Below are 17,095 nucleotides of genomic sequence, written 5' to 3'. Positions count from 1 at the left end.
CCTCTGAGATGTACATGTACCAGAATGCCAAGACCCACCGACAACAGCACTGCCTGCCTCCAAAATGTGCACTGCCACTGTATTTACTGCAGAATGACGTGGGATGTCAGACAACAAGCAATTGGCGTCTTTTCTCTCGGTTGTGGTGTTGAGGTGTTGGCACATTTGCGTGAGATGTCCGATATCAAAAGGTGTCGGAGGCGCGCCAAGCCAGGTTGTGAGCGAGGCGCAGTTCAGAGGACTGCAGAAGACCGGTCGCGAACTGAAAAAATCGCGCACTTTCTGACCATCTTGAAAGATTTTCCGGTAAAACTCTTGTCATTGTGATTTTGGCGCAATCGGCATTTGATGTTTGATGTTGAAGACTCTGTGCATTATATGTGAGAGCTCTAATAGGTATCAACCTGAACGAAACATCTCTGTCAACTGTTCAAGATGACACATCTGATTGGACGCCCTCTGAACGTCCCCTTTCCCCCTTTCTTGCTCTTCCTAAGACTGTCTTTGATCAGAAATTATTCCCAACTCAATTTTGTACCTTTCAGGTTGTCTGCTGCACAACATCACTGTGATGAAACCAGCCCTCTGCTGCAGGGACCTTTTTAAGAGCTGAGGCGGGCTCTTCCAACTGGCATACTCTTGAAGTCGTATTCAGAGGCTGTGCTCTCGAGGCAGACTCAACCTGCAGCACATATTTCCAAACCATTCCCAGAAACTGCAGGTTGCTGGAGGCAAATAATAATAAGAACAATAGTAATGACTTATATTCCATGGGTTAGGGCTACTAGTACTACTGCTGTTGCAGCATCTGTTCCAGCTCCTGCTGCCTTCGTTGCAGCTCCTTCTGCTGTAGCTGCTGCGCTCTACGTCGTAACGAAATGGTCTCAATCTGCTGCTTGGCCTGCACTATGCAGCTTCGTTTAAAGGTGTCCAGCTGGTCAGGCGGGATGTTCTCCACCTTTCCCCCCCATTTGGCAGCCAAGTCGTTAATTGATTTGTTGTACGTCGCCTTTGCTTGCATCTTGATATGGTTCGTTATCACTGTACTGTTGTTCGCGGCTTGCTGCTGTTGCGGCGGATGCTGTTGTACTTGTGCCTGCGCTGCTTGCTGCTGATTTATCCTCTCCATCTCCCTCTGTAGGTACTGGTCGAAGTGCGGCTGATGTTGTTGTCGTTGTTGTATAAGTTGTTGTCGTTGTGGTTGTCGTTGTGGTTGTCGTTGTGGTTGTCGTTGTGGTTGTCGTTGTGGTTGTCGTTGCATTTCTACCATCGGTAATGCCTCGGGGACAGGTGCTGGCGTCGGTCTCGGATGTCTTCTGCGCTGGTGATCACGTAGATGTCTCATAGAAGCGTATCCGACGTCATTGTAGGGACATCCTGCTTCTAGACATCTGAGTTGCCCTTGGTGACGAGCTTCGTGGTCTTTCAGAATTGACGCGGATGAGAACCCAGCAATCGCTCGTTCGCACCCTGCGGCGGAGCAGACAAACGCAAATTGCTTGAATTCTTGCTTGAAGGAAATCAGGTCAGTTTGTGACAGCCCAGGATGTGAGTCGCGAGAAAGAAGCTGGAGGACAAGATTATGATAGGTGTCTCGAATACGTGGAAACGTGCTCAGATGCTCGTCACCTTCTTGGGCTTCTGTTGACGTGTCAGCTGTGTCGCGCGAAATAGCCGATATTCGATTATCATGAAACAGATTGCGGTGATTTTGGCCTCACCTTCTTGGTTTCGTAATTTGGTGCGGAATTGAAGGGTATGAGAAATCAACGTGCAGGTCGTGGGAAGGTCTCTCAACCATTGAGGAAAATCAGGATCGTCCTCTGGCTCCCAGGTTGGTGGAAACGGGAATTTCTCATAGTACCTGCTGGAGAGTTGGAATAAGCGATTCACGACTGCAGGTGAATCTACCACCTCACTCTCATCCTGCTGGCACTTCTTGAGATAAGAAGCCAAGTGATCCGCCCAGTACTCGTTCGCGTACGGTAGCAAAGCGTGAAAACCATGGCCTACACGGTACAAATTTTCCGTGATGTCTGAGATTGCAAGAAGGTCGAAACCTTGAGACATCTGACACAGACAAGCCAAGGTGATGTCACGATTTGCTTCATGTGGAGTGATGAACGGGCCGCTAAGCTCAGAGAGCATGAACCTGAAATGTAAACGTTAGCTCGTACAAATCGTTCTGTGCAGTGATGGTATTACCTTGGAACAGTCGAATGAATGAAAACAACTGATCCCCCGGGGCCATCTTCTATGAATGGCTTGCAGATATCCAAAGCATTCGCGAAGGGTTTTGATTCCTCGTCAACGAAATACTGGTCTTCGTGCAACTTCATCGCCAGTCGAAGCTCGCATTTTCGTAGATGCAAATTGCCTTTTCTGAAACGCATCCATCCAAAGACCCGTCGCAGTTCTGCGATCTTTTCGGGTTGGATCTTGTTAGTCACACTTATGAGGATCTTCTTATACCTAAAGTCTTATGTCAGATACAACAAACATATGCGTGGCAAGGAATAGGAGACAGTACGCTTGTGCCATATCTTTTGGCAAGCTTTGAACATTTTCCTTGAGGTCTCGGATGCTCGAAGATGTTTCCAAGAGCTTGAGCACAAGATGAACCCAGAGGAACATTCCTACAACCGTCAGCCAGTGACCAATAGAACAGCTTGAAGATTCGATAATACCGTCGGCATGTGCAAGAAGAAAGTCTTGTATATGCGAAAAGACCCTCTCTGGAATTTCATCGTCGAACCTGTCCCTGATTTCTTCAAGTCCTCTTTTGACAACCAATTCAATGTCTTCAGCAACTGAGGACGACTCGGCTCCGATGGAAAGAGTAGGCTTTGCCCTTAGCTTTGCCTGAATGGTGGGGATTTCTTGGCTAGATATGAGAAGTTTGCAGTTGTTTTGCTCCTCAACTAGTTTTGTCATATCTCCTATGACATACTTATGTTGATCGGAGTCGATTTCGTCTAGGCCGTCGACAATAAGCCGTACATCCTCGAAAGCCGAAATCAATTTGGAAAACAATGGTTTCAGAGTTCCAAGTGAAACTGCCTTACCGGAGGCAATAAGCTCGTCGTAAATAAAAGGCACTAAATCAGGGGAAGCCTGGATCATCTGAATGCACATGCTTCTCAAGATTTGGACGGTGATGTTGAAACTGGGCGTGTTGTAGTCGCAGAAGAAAAAGAGACACACTCTTTTTCGATCCAGTCGAAGAAAGTAGATCAGCTGCGATGCCAGTACGGATTTGCCTGAACAGGTTAGCATAGAAAGAGGGGAAGGGGTTTTAGAGCATCGTTTACCTGAGCCTGGTTTGCCATGGAGCCAAAGAATTTGCTGTCCCTTTCCCCGTTGAAGCCATGATCGTATCTTGGGCGACTTCAATACCCACTGAGATGTGCCTTCGCAACATCGGTTTCTAAACCATTCCAGTTTCATTTCCTGGTTCAGATTGTCATCCTGAAGCCATTTGAGAACCTCATTACGCTGATCTGCGAGTCGCTGCTTTTCTAGCATCTCTGCGTCTTCGCGAGATTTTGCCCTCCATTCTGTGGCTCGAACAATTTCGACGGATGCCGCCTCCTTGTCTATGAGGTCGCTATTGCGAGCAATACCATTAATCAGGCTGTCAAAGTTGTGTTCAAAACGACCCCACCCGGACGAGAAGAACATCTTCCAGCCTGGAAGTGGGTTTAGTGATTGTCGTGAAAAGACTTCTTGGATACGTCATACCTGGCTTGCGCAAAAGACAGTATGCGCGGTTATGGAAGTCGATGATGTCTTCACAAAGATGACCTAGCAATTGCTGAAGTTCGTAGTTTTCTGGAAACGCTTCGCTGTAACGCGACATGCGAGGCAAGGCTGCCCCAATGGATCCGTATGCAGACAATAGTTTATCTAGCGCGTGAGTATGATCTTGGGCCAGCTGCACAGGTGTTCGCGTAAGCTCGCCAACATCCCTGACGATGCCAGGAACAAGAGGCGACTCACCTGAAGAATCATTTTCAACGGGGCCTGTGAATATGAAACCTATGAGCATGAACGATCAAGGCGGTTCATGACCGAAATACTCACCCAGATCCAAGGAAGAAATGGTGTCCCATTGCATAGAACATCCATTGGCTTGGTGAGACGATCAATTGCGTCAAGGGACGGATTGAGTCGCTCTAGATTCCTTAGACTTTGTCGCGCTGCCAGGTGTTTCTCGACTTGACATATAAACACTCTGACATCGTCGATCTTGCTCGTGGCTTGTATTCTGCGTTTCTCTTCATCTGACAAGTGGGTTTGAAATCGCTCGCAAGCTCGTCGAAGCAGGATTTCCGCCATCGTGCCCGTTTTCGCCTCATGTGCGAGGTTGTGAGTCGTAGTTGCTCACATTGAAATTGCAAAAATGCTTAGATCTGCATGGTTTTGTAGTCAATGCCGCCTGCGGCGGCCCGGTTTCTTGGCCATGCAACATAACTAAGCACTGCCACGACAGCCTGCTTGTGGCATGCAAAGATGTAACATCGCACACTTTTCATTCGTTGAACAGTGCAGATAAGATGTAATTGTGCCGCCAGATGTCTTGCTTCCGACATGCTGCGCCGCCCATCTACCTATGGCATCGGGGAAATGGTGCCCAACTGACGCCATGGGCAGACGCCACAGGCAGTCTCCTCAAGTCAGACTCCTCAAGGCAGACTCCGACTCGAATGCATTTGCTGATGAGCCCCCAAAGCAGTGAGAAAATTCTCCTGAGACGCAAGTCCTTGAACAAATGCCCGGTCGTGTGATCTTTACCTCAGCTGCTGTTCTCGTTACTAGCCTGCTGATTTATTCAGCCAGCACTTCGAGGATTTGGTCGCTCAAATAAATCTCCAAGCAACCAACCATCAGCGTGGCCCCGGCCCCTGGGAAACCTGCATCATTGCCATGGAGGATGATCATCGTCCCTTCAAACGAGCGCGGCATCACGTCGGACACCCGTTGTATGAGGAGGAGACACAACCTTGGATTTTGCCTCTGGCACCGGAGAGCGCAGTCGGAAGCCCCGCGAAACCATATTATCCTCAACAGCTACCCGCTACCGACGCATATGATGGTACCTGGTTTCATGACGACGACAGGATCTATGGAAACTCAACTTTCGGTTTGATGATCACTTCCCCTCCGGAAGAGACATTTTGCCAAAAGGCTTACATCGACAATCTCATGGAAACACATCAGACGCCTGCTTTTGAAGGCAATATCATGATGCCGCAAGATTTGCCCCGTCCGGATGACAATTGTTCTCAGTCATACTCGTTGGAATCGATCACTTGTGGCCCCTCCACTTTGCCACAATACGCCAGCCACCATCCAACACGATTGAACCCGGCCATATCCTCTGATGCGCGACAACTCAGCGAACCAGTCTTTCACAATTATCACCCAGAAGAACTGGTTTCTGGAAGAGATGAAGGGTTTGCAACATCAAATACACAGGAGTGGTGCTACCTTCCCTGCATCGACCCATCGACAGAACAACCTGAACCTCATTCATGCTATCCACCCTCCAAGCGTCTGGAGCCCGCCGAACAAGATGATAACCCTCCCTCACTCTTATTACCTTTTGCGGCGACAAAGTATGAAGGACTCATTTGCTTTGGAATGGTAAGCTGACTTGCTCATCAAGTGTGAGAGATGTTGTAAGTGAACTAAAGACATTTAGTTAACGACGCTGACCGCCCACGTTGTCGACTCACTACCCCTAAGTAGATGCAAACAATCTGAAGCTCCCCTTCGCTTGCAAGGTGACAGGGACTTGGTGTTTGCTGACTCGGGGTTAAACTGTGGGAAGATCGAATCCCGTGACGGCCAATTACTCCGGTTACTCACAAATGAAGGCATTGAATTCGACTTATTGTGTCTTCTTCGAGACCAGGATCTGTCGCTAGAGTCAATGTCGATACTGGCCACAATCTACGGGTCTCGAGAAAAGGCCAAGAGTCTCGGGGTAGTTTTGCAGGGGTTAGAGTATTACTTGCAAGACCCCAACTTCGCCGTCAGAGACTTAGAGTATTTTAACCCACACCGCTTTGCAAACGCTTCGGATGCTCGGACAACGGACTTTCGCACCACGATACCCCTCAATGGAAATCTTTCTTCCGAAGATGAGGCTGTTATTTCTGTTGGAATTCTGGACACATTTACAACTCAGTGGTCGATCCCTACTGAGGTCGTAGAGCCACCTTACCTTCTTACACAGCTAAAAAGGTACGTCCAGGGCTTTGATCAATGATTGAATGCATGTACTAACTACTGTTAGTCATCAGAAGCAAGCCTTATGGTTCATGGTTCAACGTGAAGCTGGTTGGAACACGCGTGAACATGGAAAGGATGTCTGGTCTCAACAACATGATTCCCAAGGCCAGGAAATGTGAGTTTGGAATGTGAAAGAAACCGTTTTTCCCTTTTCTTTTTGTTTTCGTGGACTAATCTCTGGTGAGTCCAGTTACATCAATAATATTGATTCCTCGCTGCACTACTCTTCGCCCAATCTTTTCAAGGGCGGCATTCTTGCAGATACGATGGGCCTCGGGAAGTCTCTCAGCATGATTTCTCTCATTGCTCATGGGAAATACACCGACGGTGGGCAAGAGAATACTACTTCTGGAAGTGGTACACTGCTGGTTCTGCCGTATTCTCGTAACAATCACCCAGCCCTGTATCGCCAAACTCAAGCTAACACTGCCAGTTCTTCACAGTTGGGAGCAGGAGCTACGCAAGTAAGTGATTCCGGGTTCTGCTGACTATGCTTGATGTCAATTTAAAGTAACATTCTCCGTAGACATTTGTCAGACAAGGATTTCGTCTGGCGACGCCATCATGCCCGGTCTCGAGTCAAGGACTTCACTGTGCTGAAGGTCCACGACATTGTACTTACCACCTACAGTACGCTTGCTAAAGAATGGCAATCATCAGATGGGAACCATCACATATTCTCCCACGAATGGCACCGTGTCATTTTAGACGAAGGCATGAGAAGATCCTTTTCGAGACACTGAGAAGAGTCGCTAATATTTAATCGTGAACAGCTCACGAAATTAGAGACTCGAAGACTGAAAAGTCCCAGGCAGTATTTCAATTAATATCGCACCGAAGATGGGCTGTCACCGGAACGCCCATACAGAACCGGGTCGAAGATTTCTTCAGCCTCTTTCAATTTCTTGAGGTTTTCCCTTACTGCGAGAAAGAGGCATTCAAAGACCTTGTCAGCCCCTTACTGCGTGGAGAGGATGCCGGACATTCGGCCCTACAAAAGCTGCTTGGTTACATTATGCTGCGGAGGCCTAATGACACAATTGAGCTTCCGCCGCGACATGACATTCGGCGTCTGCTCTCTCTGAGTGCATCTGAGCAACAAGCCTATGACTTGGAAAAGGCAAAGACAATAGAGTATCTCGACGCTGCATTGGCTTCAGCAAAGCCACGAGATGGCTACAGAAACGCGCTGGAAAAGGTTAATGCTCTTAGACTCATCTGCGAGCTGGGCTGCTACCGGAAGGAGAACCAGTTCAAGACTTTAGCACCTCAGAACGTTAGAGCTAAGTCTCGATCGGCCCCTGGAACACCAATTGGACCGTTGACGCCCATAACCCCAACCGAGGAAGACGAAGACAACGACACAGGACTAGACACCGAACTAGCTTCGCGGCTTGAGCAATGTTTCCCACCGTGCAACAGCTCAAACCAGAACGATTTCCCGGCCTCTCCCCGTGGCCAGTCACGTACAGAATCAATTGGGTCTATACTACCCCATCTTCTGCCAACCAAGGTCAGGGCTCTATTGATGGACCTCCAGGGGTGCGAGGAGGGAACGAAAAGGTGAGAATGAACTTCAGAAAGACACAGTTCAGATCTCCAAAGTATTGACAGGTGAAGCGTCGTATTCTCATACAGATCCACAATCCTTGACGTAACAGCTGCAGCTCTCAATGATGCTGGTATAAGCTGGGTTCAAATTGATGGCAGGGTAGGCCATAGAAAGAGAAACAGCATCATCGAGACCTTCACGTCAGCCACAGGCACTCAAGTTCTCCTCCTTTCCTTGGGTTGCGGCGCAGTTGGGTAAGAATTCCATCCATGGCTTCTGTGCCCAGAGGGTCTTCGGAAACACAGAGTGAAATGTGGTTGCTCACAAGTGTCTAGGCTCACTTTGACGGCGGCGTCGAGAGCGTACTTATTAGAACCTCAATGGAACCCCGCCATAGAGGAGCAGGCACTAGCACGCATCCATCGCATAGGACAGAAACAAGAGATCACCACAATACGGTTTGTGATAAGTAATTCCATCGAAAAGGTTGACACTAAAAGCGCTCATCTTTCTTCAAAAAGGCAGCTGCTGACATTGCCCACATAGTACGTCTTGGATATACAGGACGGAAAGCGAGATCTCACGACCTTACTTTTAAACGCGAAGACAAACACGGATGGTCAAGTTATAGGAAAGCTAAAGGTGTGTTGAGGCATTTCCCACTTCAAACTACTGCTTACTATGGGGCATAATAATAATGTAAAATCAAAAAGGAACTTCGCCAGCTATTATGTTAACTCCTTTACGTACTATACTGAGTTGAGAGGGACTCAGTTTGCCTCTTGCTGGAAGGGTTCACGCCCAGAAGCGAAAACGGTTGTGCAGATGTATTGGGACGAGACAAGGGCAACGTCCGGTGGCTTACCACTGGCAGAGCCTACTTGGCTGCCTCTTGGCGTGATTACCATGATGAGGAAGAAGGCCGTTCGATGGGGCATGGTTTTCTGATGGATGTTGAAGCTGAGTATGCTAAGTGATGGTCATCTTCCGAAATAAAACATTGTAAGGCAACAGGTTTCTGACCAATAGAGGAATGAGATAATTTCAATCATTAAAGGGAACTTAAAAGGTGACCTTGGCCCGTTTTGCCCGTGATTCCTAACGTCCCAGCCTATGCTACATGTATGTACTCCGAAATTCCATGAAAACCGACATTATTTGCAACCCATTTGTATCCTTGTCACATCATAGCACGATCATTTGGGGTCCCCCTCCGTCGAACCCGAGTCGCGGCTACTGCCGAGATTACTTGGCCGATTGGGCCGTACCACCACAAATCCTTGCTCCGGCTTCGCTGGCCGCACGACCTGGAATCCCTGTTCCGCCGCGCTCGGCTGCCCCGTGAACTTTGCCCAGATGCCAGACGTCGAGCGCAGAGATGGCTTCGGTGCGGGCGGTCGAGGGATCTCTTCCGAAGCTCGTTGTGCTGGTTGCGGCCGAGCTCCGTAGTAGAGGTCTGCCTCGCGGAAGGAGTAGTCGTTCCATCGTGGACCGAGCGGCCTGCCGGTGGCGTTCGGCGGGGAGCCGGGGGATGCAGGATTGGACTCTTCCTCATCTTCTGTAGACTCCGACAGCCTGCCGGGAGACATGGTCGACTCGGAGCGCTTGATAGACTGCTTCTCTGCTACCGTGGTGCAGGTCGACGTCGTCCTTGATGGTGGATAGGCGGATGACAGGGGGGAAGCGCTGCTGGAGGCTCTCTGGTAATGGTCGAATGAGGAAACGGATGTGTTTCTTGAAGGCGAGCGGGGCGCTCTGTAGTATCGACTTGAGTATCGGCTTGAAATGGTCGATGAGTCAAGGCGCAAGGTGCTAGGGCTGTCGGCACGGTACGTCGGATGGAGATAGCCCGCGGCAGGTTCCTCGATGGCGTCCGGTTCGGGATACGGCATGTAAGACGTGTCGGTGGTCGAGTCAGCGGCGTACATATCGGAGAGATTCGTCCGCGACACCTCGCGCCGGCGGAGCTGACGAAGTCCATAGACCTGCGGTGGGTTAGGCTTTGGACGCAGCAACGGATACGAAACACTTACATGAGGTCGCGGGGCGGTCCACCAGCTCTTGATTAGTTTCGCGAGACTGAAGACGGCTGGGACGAAGAAGCCTAGCACGAGCATACCGGAGTGAAGCGCCAGGAGAACGTAGCCGATAGCGCTCTTGATCTCATGACTGGCGAGGTCGGGCAGGAAAGACACCATGAAGATCAAGCTGCAAATACGCATAGTCGCCGCGATGGCGCCAACCGAGAAGGTCGAGTAGGCCTGGAACCCGGCGATGCTGGCCAACAGAACGAGCTCGCACGCGCCGAGGACTGCCAACTGCGCGGGGCCGGAGATCTGCAGCCCGCCGATCGCGGCGCCCCGGACGAAAGTGAGGACGAAGAGAATCAGGATGAACTTCTCGTCGTGGCGGCGGTAGTTCTCGGACGGCGCGATGCGCTGGTACCGCTTGGTGCTGTCGAAGACCAAGACGCCGAGGCTGCGGGTGGGGATCTGGCGGAGGAGCCAGACGAAGGCTCCCATCATGGCGACGATGAGGGCGACGGCGAGAGACGTGTGGTACGCGGGCAGGAAGGTGGCGTGGTCGAGCTGGTAGAATGATAACGCTGCCAGGGGGAACATGAAGTAGGAGAGTATGATCCGGAGGACGCGGCTGAGGGTGTGACGCATGCCGCCGGCCGACCGGGGGAATTCGCTGTCGGAGTCGCGGCTGCGGTTCATGAACCAGAAGACCTCGATGACCATGGCGCAGCCGAAGGCGATGATCATCATGAGCACGACCATGTTCACCCAGGTGTCCATCGTCATCGGGGCGCCGGCGATCTGTGTCATTAGTTCCAGTCCGAAGGTGCCGCCGTATGTGCCGTTCATAACATAGATTCCATCACCGACTCTGTTGTAGGTCACTCCGTGTGTGACAGGGCCGGTGGTGAACAGAGAGAACAAGTTCAGATTGCTGACGACAGGTTGGTAGAATCCAGGGTATCGGAGACTCAGACCACCAGTCAAGAAAACGAACTGGAGGTACTGCAGACAGTCTCCAACATTCGGCAGAACGGTCCGAAGTGACCGTTCGTCTTCCTCGTCCAGGGTAATCGGGGTGCTGTACGCTGTTCGAATGATACCGACGAGAAGCACGAACAAGAAAATGCCCCAGGAAACATAGCTAATGGCTGATATCGTGGTCGGTCGAAGAGCAGGAGTGATGTTGGCCTGTCGGCAGCTGATTCCTTCGGAGTCGTTCGACTGAAGCTGCATGGTCGCATGAAACGTGGATAACGGAGGTAATCGACCGATATCGGTGGTGAAGTTGACGTATAAACTCGCGGGACTCTCCATATTCTTCGCCCACTTGTTGTTCTTCAAGTTGAGTTTCTTACAGGTCGCGTTCGTCATGGCCGTGTACGCCGAAGACCGTCCCAGCATCCGAATCTGCAAAGCCGCGGCGGGCATAAGCTGGGCGATTTTCTCGCAGTCGACCTCCTCGATCCATCTTCCGACCCTGAATTCCAAGTTGTTGCCGTTGCCGCCGTCAAGCTGTTCCAATTTGGCTGCGAGACTCGTGGGCGCGAAGGGGTCGTCTCGAGAGGAGGCTTCGTCGCAGTTCTGCCATTGCACGTAGGCACCCGAGGCGTGGCTGGCCAGCAGCAGCCCGACGAGACCAAGTCGTGCGATCATGGCCTCGGAGGTTTAAGTTCGAGGCAGATCTTTGAGAGGTTCGTCAACGGCGGCTTGTCTACCGGTCGAGCGTCGAACTTGCCACCCAGCAAGACCGTTAAGTTGTCATAGAAGTTGAGATGAGCGAAGGAGGGGACAACGAAGGAGGACGCAGCGCGAACCAACAAGAGCAACAGTGGATGACCGTCAATCTTTTTTCGACCCTGACCAAGTGGATCTAAGGCATAGGATTGCATTGCCGAGCCCGCTAAATCTCAGCCTGCTCGTATTTTTACTGCGGAAAGGGGTCTTTTTGACGCGGATCACCCCTGACTCGCGGGCCCGCCGAACGTCCTTTTGCGGGGATAGGCCGAGGTCACGCATCCTTCCGGGAATGGGGACTGAGGGATCGCGTTGACTGGTGGACAAGGAGACAAGATCGAACAAAGCTAACGGTATTTATGATGGGGCATGTTGGTGTTGCCTCCTTGAAACCGGCCGTCGCCTCCTTGAAACCGGCCGTCGCCTGATTGATGGGTGCCGTTATGTTTTGCTGTTGAACGAGGTGTACGATCAAAACATCAGAATGTCAACTTGGACCAGGAAGCAATCCGTCACCTATCCTCCAGGGCCCTGTTTGATTGTTCGCGCCTCGAATTGACAAACTCTTCCCTGAGAATCCTGGGTATCTCGCCCCTCTGATGGTCGATATGCGACGCCGCATTCGCCAAGTTCTCCAGCTCCGCACGCCGCCCTAGATATTGCACGATGAGCTGGAAAACAACACATGCGAAACCGCGCGTCACGACTTACCAGCAGTCTGGAGATCAAGTCTTTCAAACCTGGTTCCAAGAGACATCAATTGATCATTGAGTACCGTCTGCCACTGCTCGTGTAGCCAGAACTCATCCTGTCCACACACACGGAGCAGCCACTCAGACTGGTGGAACTACGGAGCACGTTAATTAGCAGCCAGGCCGATGAGGTTTTGCGTGATAGGAACTTACTACCCAGTTGAAAAGCCTACAATGGCCTTTTACTCGTGTCATGCAATCCCGCAGGCCTTTCATCTTGGATTGCGTCGTCAACTTTTGGTCTACTTCCGTCGAGCTCAGAAGCCGGTGGACCAGAACGACTTGAGTGGTGATCAACAGTAGACCAAAGCAACCGTTGTGTAGATCGAATTGGCCAAGCTCCCAGACTTTCGAGACAATGTCGGCAATCCGAGATGCGTGATCGTAGATTTGCTCTGGCAGAACGCGCTGGCTGGCGTTGCCGGTCAACACTGGAGTTGTCCACGACATCGTGTCCATCAGGATGATCTGCCAGATGTGATGGTAGTGCAGATGAACAAAGGCAAACTGCCGTGAGGAGAACCTAGAGTGGTGGGCTTGCAAATTACTTTCAGAGTAACTCAGTGATGCCGGAAGCGAAGAGTGCCAAGTCGAGACTGCTGATGCCAAAGACGTGGTTGACTTGCCGGGATTATCTCTGCGTTGCTCACAGACTTTGTAATATAGATCGGACAGCTTCAAAATTTCTTGCATGAGATTCGGGGCCGAGGGAACCTCAGGGGGGTTACGAGATCGTGTCCTTAGAGCGTCATACTCGTCGTCGCTGAATAGCCGCGGCATCGAGTCGATGCGGACAAAAGCCCGTTCGTTCTTTGCGAATGGCAACATCAGGTTGTCTGTCAGAGCCACGGTCGCTAGGAGGCGACGGATGGTTTCCGCTTGGACGGGGTCAACCTCGTCATCTTGGAGGCCGTTTTGCAAATTCAGAATGTTTAACACGACTCGAGCGTTGTCTATGAAGATTTCAAATTTCAGCAAGGTTAACTTTAGGTCCGGGGATCGGGAACGTACTGATGTACAGCGAGGCTCTTCTAGTTCCACCGAATGTGAGGTGGTACGTGGCTTGGAGGACGTAGGCTTGTGCAGTCGTCAAAGTCGGGTCGTCGAAGTCTTCTTGCAACAGCTGTCGCGCCTTGCGTTGAAGAGGCTCGCCCCAGTGTGTCCTCATATGAGGATCTTGAAATGGCGCGTGCGAATATCTGAGCGAACAAACGTCAGAACCACGATGCTTATAAGTTTACTCGCGGGAGGCGGCTGGTTTGGCCACCTGCGCAGAGGATGTTTGCTTGACTCACCGGATTCCGAGCGCCATGACGGAGTAGAGTATGATTTTCGGAACGGTACCCAAGGCATACTGCCTCAGAAAGCTTCCTTGATCAAACATGAAATGAACATCGCTGAAGTTATGAAAATAGAGTAGAATGAGACTCTGCGTCAACTCGCCTTCACGCAAGAGTTCTTCTGGTGTGCCATAACCCACATCTAAAGCTGAATGTGTCCCGGCTAACGGGAACAGCTTGCCAGGTAGTTCTCTTCCTATTGGCATGTTGAGCTCATGAGTAGTGGTAGTTGACGCTACCCGATCCTCTTGGAAGTGCTGTCGTGGAATTTCTAACTCAGGAATTGCTGATCTGACAATCGGACGCGTGATATTCAGAGAGCACTGTATGTTGCGTCGAGAACATCTCTGACAGTTTGGATTTCCTGCCTCGACATAGCATCGGAGTTTTCGTTGTCTTATGCTCAGGTGTTAGTGCATCAGTCGAGCGGTCGTCGGCCATTGATGAGTTATGGCTTGGATGTCGGAACGTTGAATCTTACCGGCACTCTTTGCATGCATTTCGCGTCATTCTGAAGTAGTGCAAGAGATTCAAATGAGAACAAAGAGATTGCGGTTGTTGATTGCAGGCGTAGTCGTGGGTTGGATGAGTTGGTTGCTCAATGCACATGTAGGACAACCGCGGTGTAGTTGCAGTTGGTAAGTGGACTTTAATTATGCGCTTGTGAGCGGGGGGTATTAGAGCCCCTACCAAGTCGGCCTGCAGAAGAGGAGTAACACTAACACGTACAGAGTACTGAATGCAAATAAGCGGATGCATCGAGTCAGTACTGTAACTTTATTGGTTCACGAATGACATTTACGTCAACTATGCGTGACCGCTCAAAGCTTGAATGGTATGGATACACATTGACACATATATATGTTGGAGTAGCTGATATGCGAGCTTTGCCAAGAGGCTTGCCAAGTGTGCGCAGAAGAAAGGGAAGAAACAAGAGATATTGTACAGTTCTCAGGGCGGTTGCGACCCATGTCAGATGTGGCCAGAGAAGCCTCAAGACGGTCTGGTCTACTCGATCTTGTCGCTACAACTACATTGTCCGCGTTGGCTTACAGCCGATCAAAAACATCCGCAATAGCCTCGAGTGACGGGCCCTTCGTCTCGACCAAGAACAGGTAAACGCAAGCAACTTCAACACACAACCACCCGATGTAGACGTTGTAGAACTTCCAGCCCAAAGCTTCTAAACCAATGGGGTTGGCGAGAGCGTTGACGAAATTCGCCGCCTTTCCCGAGAACATGAGAATTGAGTAGCCCTTGGCCCGGATATGATAGGGCAAAACCTCCATCGGGTACGAGTAGAGCAGTGCGTTGAACGCGAGGTTGAAAAAGGTGTAGAAGAGGAACAGCATCGCCACCACACCGTACCCGGCTTGGGTGTCGCCCCTCTCGTTGAATAGGCCGGCACACAGGGTCTGGCTGGCAAACACCGCAAGCATGCCAACGGTGGAGATCATGAATTGTGTTCGTCGCTTCAGCTTGGCTGTCAAAAACGCGGAGGAGACGGCGGTTATCCAGTTCCAGATCATCAGACAGCCGTTGATGATGTTCTTGTCGCGGTTGTTCTTGAAACCGACCGTGTCGAGAACACGAGCCAAGTAGTAACTAGAGTTGAAATTAGTTAGCACAGCGTTGATGCCAAAAGAGTGGAGGGGAACCCACGAGACCAGTCCGTTTCCAGACCACTGGGAGAAAAGCCCTAGCATGATCATGAGCATCATTCTTCGCCGATTCCCTTTGCTCGATAGGAAGGACTTCCACGTCATTCCCTCTGAGGTCAATTCCGTCTCAATGACGCTCTTGATTTCCAGAAACTCCAGCTCCACCAACTCGTCGCCTTGTCTCCCGTCCGCGTGATACTGTTCCAGGATTTGCTTTGCCTTCTCGCCACGGCCCTTGGCGACCAACCAACGGGGGGACTCTGGGACGAAACAAACGCCGACGATCTGGATCAAAGCAGGTGCGGCTTGAAGCAGGCTCGGTATTCTCCACGCCCACTGGTTGGGCATAGAAAAGGTAGCGAATGTGGTCCAAGCAGCTATGATCGCACCAATGTACCAGGACGTCTGGTACAGAGAGGTGACGACTGACCGATCTTTCGGGTGAGCAAGCTCGCCGATGAGAATCGGAGCGAATGTATTACAGAAAACCAGTCCGAAGCCGAGGAGAAAGCGGGAGGCGAGAAACATGCCAACTGTCGAGCAGATAATGTGAGCAACTGACACGTCGGATACTCTCTTGCAGAGTACTCACTGTGCACAGAGGCGCCTTGAAGAATTCCGCCCGTGGCCATGATCGATGACCCGACGATGATCCCAACCCGCCGCCCCCAGCGATCGCCGACGGTGCTGATGAACGGCGTTGCCATGATGGCACCGAGAGACAATATGGCTGTGAGAAGACCTAAAACGGCGCCTTGAGGGTGATCAAAGGCTACGAGTCTTTGTTAACAATGCGAACTCAACCGTTCCAGACGGCTGTGGGCATGCTCCGGAAGGAGACACGGAACTGATTGGAATAACCAACATTCTTGCCAAGTTGCGACAGCCTGAAGACCATTCATCATGGCCGAGTCGAACCCAAGGGTAACGGAGGGTACCAAACAGCCAGGAATCATCAACAAGTACAGGTTGAGGAGGTTACGACTGCGGTAAAATGGCGGTGCCTCTCTGACGAGTTGCTGCAGTCGAGCTTCGACGTTGGCGTCGGTGTCATGTTTGGGAGAGTGTCCGATCTCCTCGACAACGGCTTCGTCTTTGCTGGTTGGTCGAGACATGACGGGCTTCGGTCTAGGCAGATCAGACGAAGTTGGGTGCGCGTGGAAAGTACTTTCGATGAGTCTCGATTCGACAAGAAAGAGAGGCAAAGGACTGTGTGATATGGCCAGACGTTCGCGATCAGCAAGATAGCAAACTTCGTCTTTATACTTGTGCTTGGAACATTCCGTGGATTATTGCGAGAATTAGACCCTGTCCAAGAACAGTTAGGAACGGGGGAAAGCCTTTTTCCTCCCCATGGGGACAAGTTGGAGAAAGCCTCACTCACCACCAGAGTCACCAGAAGACGGAGAAGGATGGAAAACATTTTCAGCAGGAGTGCGGGGAAAGTTGGTGTCTTGGGGCGTGATCTTGATCTGAACATAGTCAAGGATGCAAGCGATTCTTGACTCTCCCCTTGTATCGGTGTTGGTTCATCTCGACGGCATAAACATCGGCTTCCAGCCAATGGAGTGTATTCCGCACCGAAGGCTCCGGGCGTTCTCCGTAAAAGCCTCGGAGCTCGACCAATCAAATGCACCCCGCGCCGAAACCTCCGAGTGCTCCCCGAAAAGCCTCGGAGCCGCCATACCAAATCCATCAACGAGGAATACACCGCATCCTTCCCCGCAACACGATC

General features: G+C 51.0%; 3 protein-coding genes across 3 annotated transcripts; all 3 read right to left on the bottom strand.

Annotated features, from left to right (window-relative positions):
* Positions 1 to 790: 790 nt before the first annotated feature.
* On the bottom strand, positions 791 to 4,128 carry CkaCkLH20_08610 (NACHT domain-containing protein; the record flags this gene model as incomplete). Its single annotated transcript, XM_038891325.1, has 9 exons — positions 791 to 1,041; positions 1,920 to 2,152; positions 2,206 to 2,472; positions 2,531 to 2,636; positions 2,688 to 3,260; positions 3,312 to 3,689; positions 3,742 to 3,934; positions 4,000 to 4,023; positions 4,084 to 4,128. 9 exons carry the CDS (start codon positions 4,126 to 4,128, stop codon positions 791 to 793), a joined length of 2,070 nt encoding a protein of 689 aa, XP_038743337.1.
* Positions 4,129 to 9,045: 4,917 nt separating this feature from the next.
* On the bottom strand, positions 9,046 to 11,526 carry CkaCkLH20_08609 (uncharacterized protein; the record flags this gene model as incomplete). The annotated part of the gene is made up of 2 exons (XM_038891324.1): positions 9,046 to 9,834; positions 9,883 to 11,526. 2 exons carry the CDS (start codon positions 11,524 to 11,526, stop codon positions 9,046 to 9,048), a joined length of 2,433 nt encoding a protein of 810 aa, XP_038743336.1.
* Positions 11,527 to 12,119: 593 nt separating this feature from the next.
* Positions 12,120 to 16,475, bottom strand: CkaCkLH20_08608 (uncharacterized protein; the record flags this gene model as incomplete). The annotated part of the gene is made up of 9 exons (XM_038891323.1): positions 12,120 to 12,259; positions 12,319 to 12,454; positions 12,513 to 13,312; positions 13,371 to 13,558; positions 13,655 to 13,756; positions 14,753 to 15,304; positions 15,362 to 15,893; positions 15,953 to 16,132; positions 16,226 to 16,475. The coding sequence occupies 9 exons, from the start codon at positions 16,473 to 16,475 to the stop codon at positions 12,120 to 12,122; spliced, it is 2,880 nt and encodes a 959-aa protein (XP_038743335.1).
* Between the last annotated feature and the right edge of the window lie 620 nt (positions 16,476 to 17,095).

The sequence above is a fragment of the Colletotrichum karsti genome, assembly GCF_011947395.1.
Source record: "Colletotrichum karsti strain CkLH20 chromosome Unknown Scaffold29, whole genome shotgun sequence".
NCBI lineage: Eukaryota > Fungi > Ascomycota > Sordariomycetes > Glomerellales > Glomerellaceae > Colletotrichum > Colletotrichum karsti.
The sequence above is the reverse complement of the archived record's forward strand: the minus strand, read 5'-3'. Positions and strand labels throughout refer to the sequence as shown.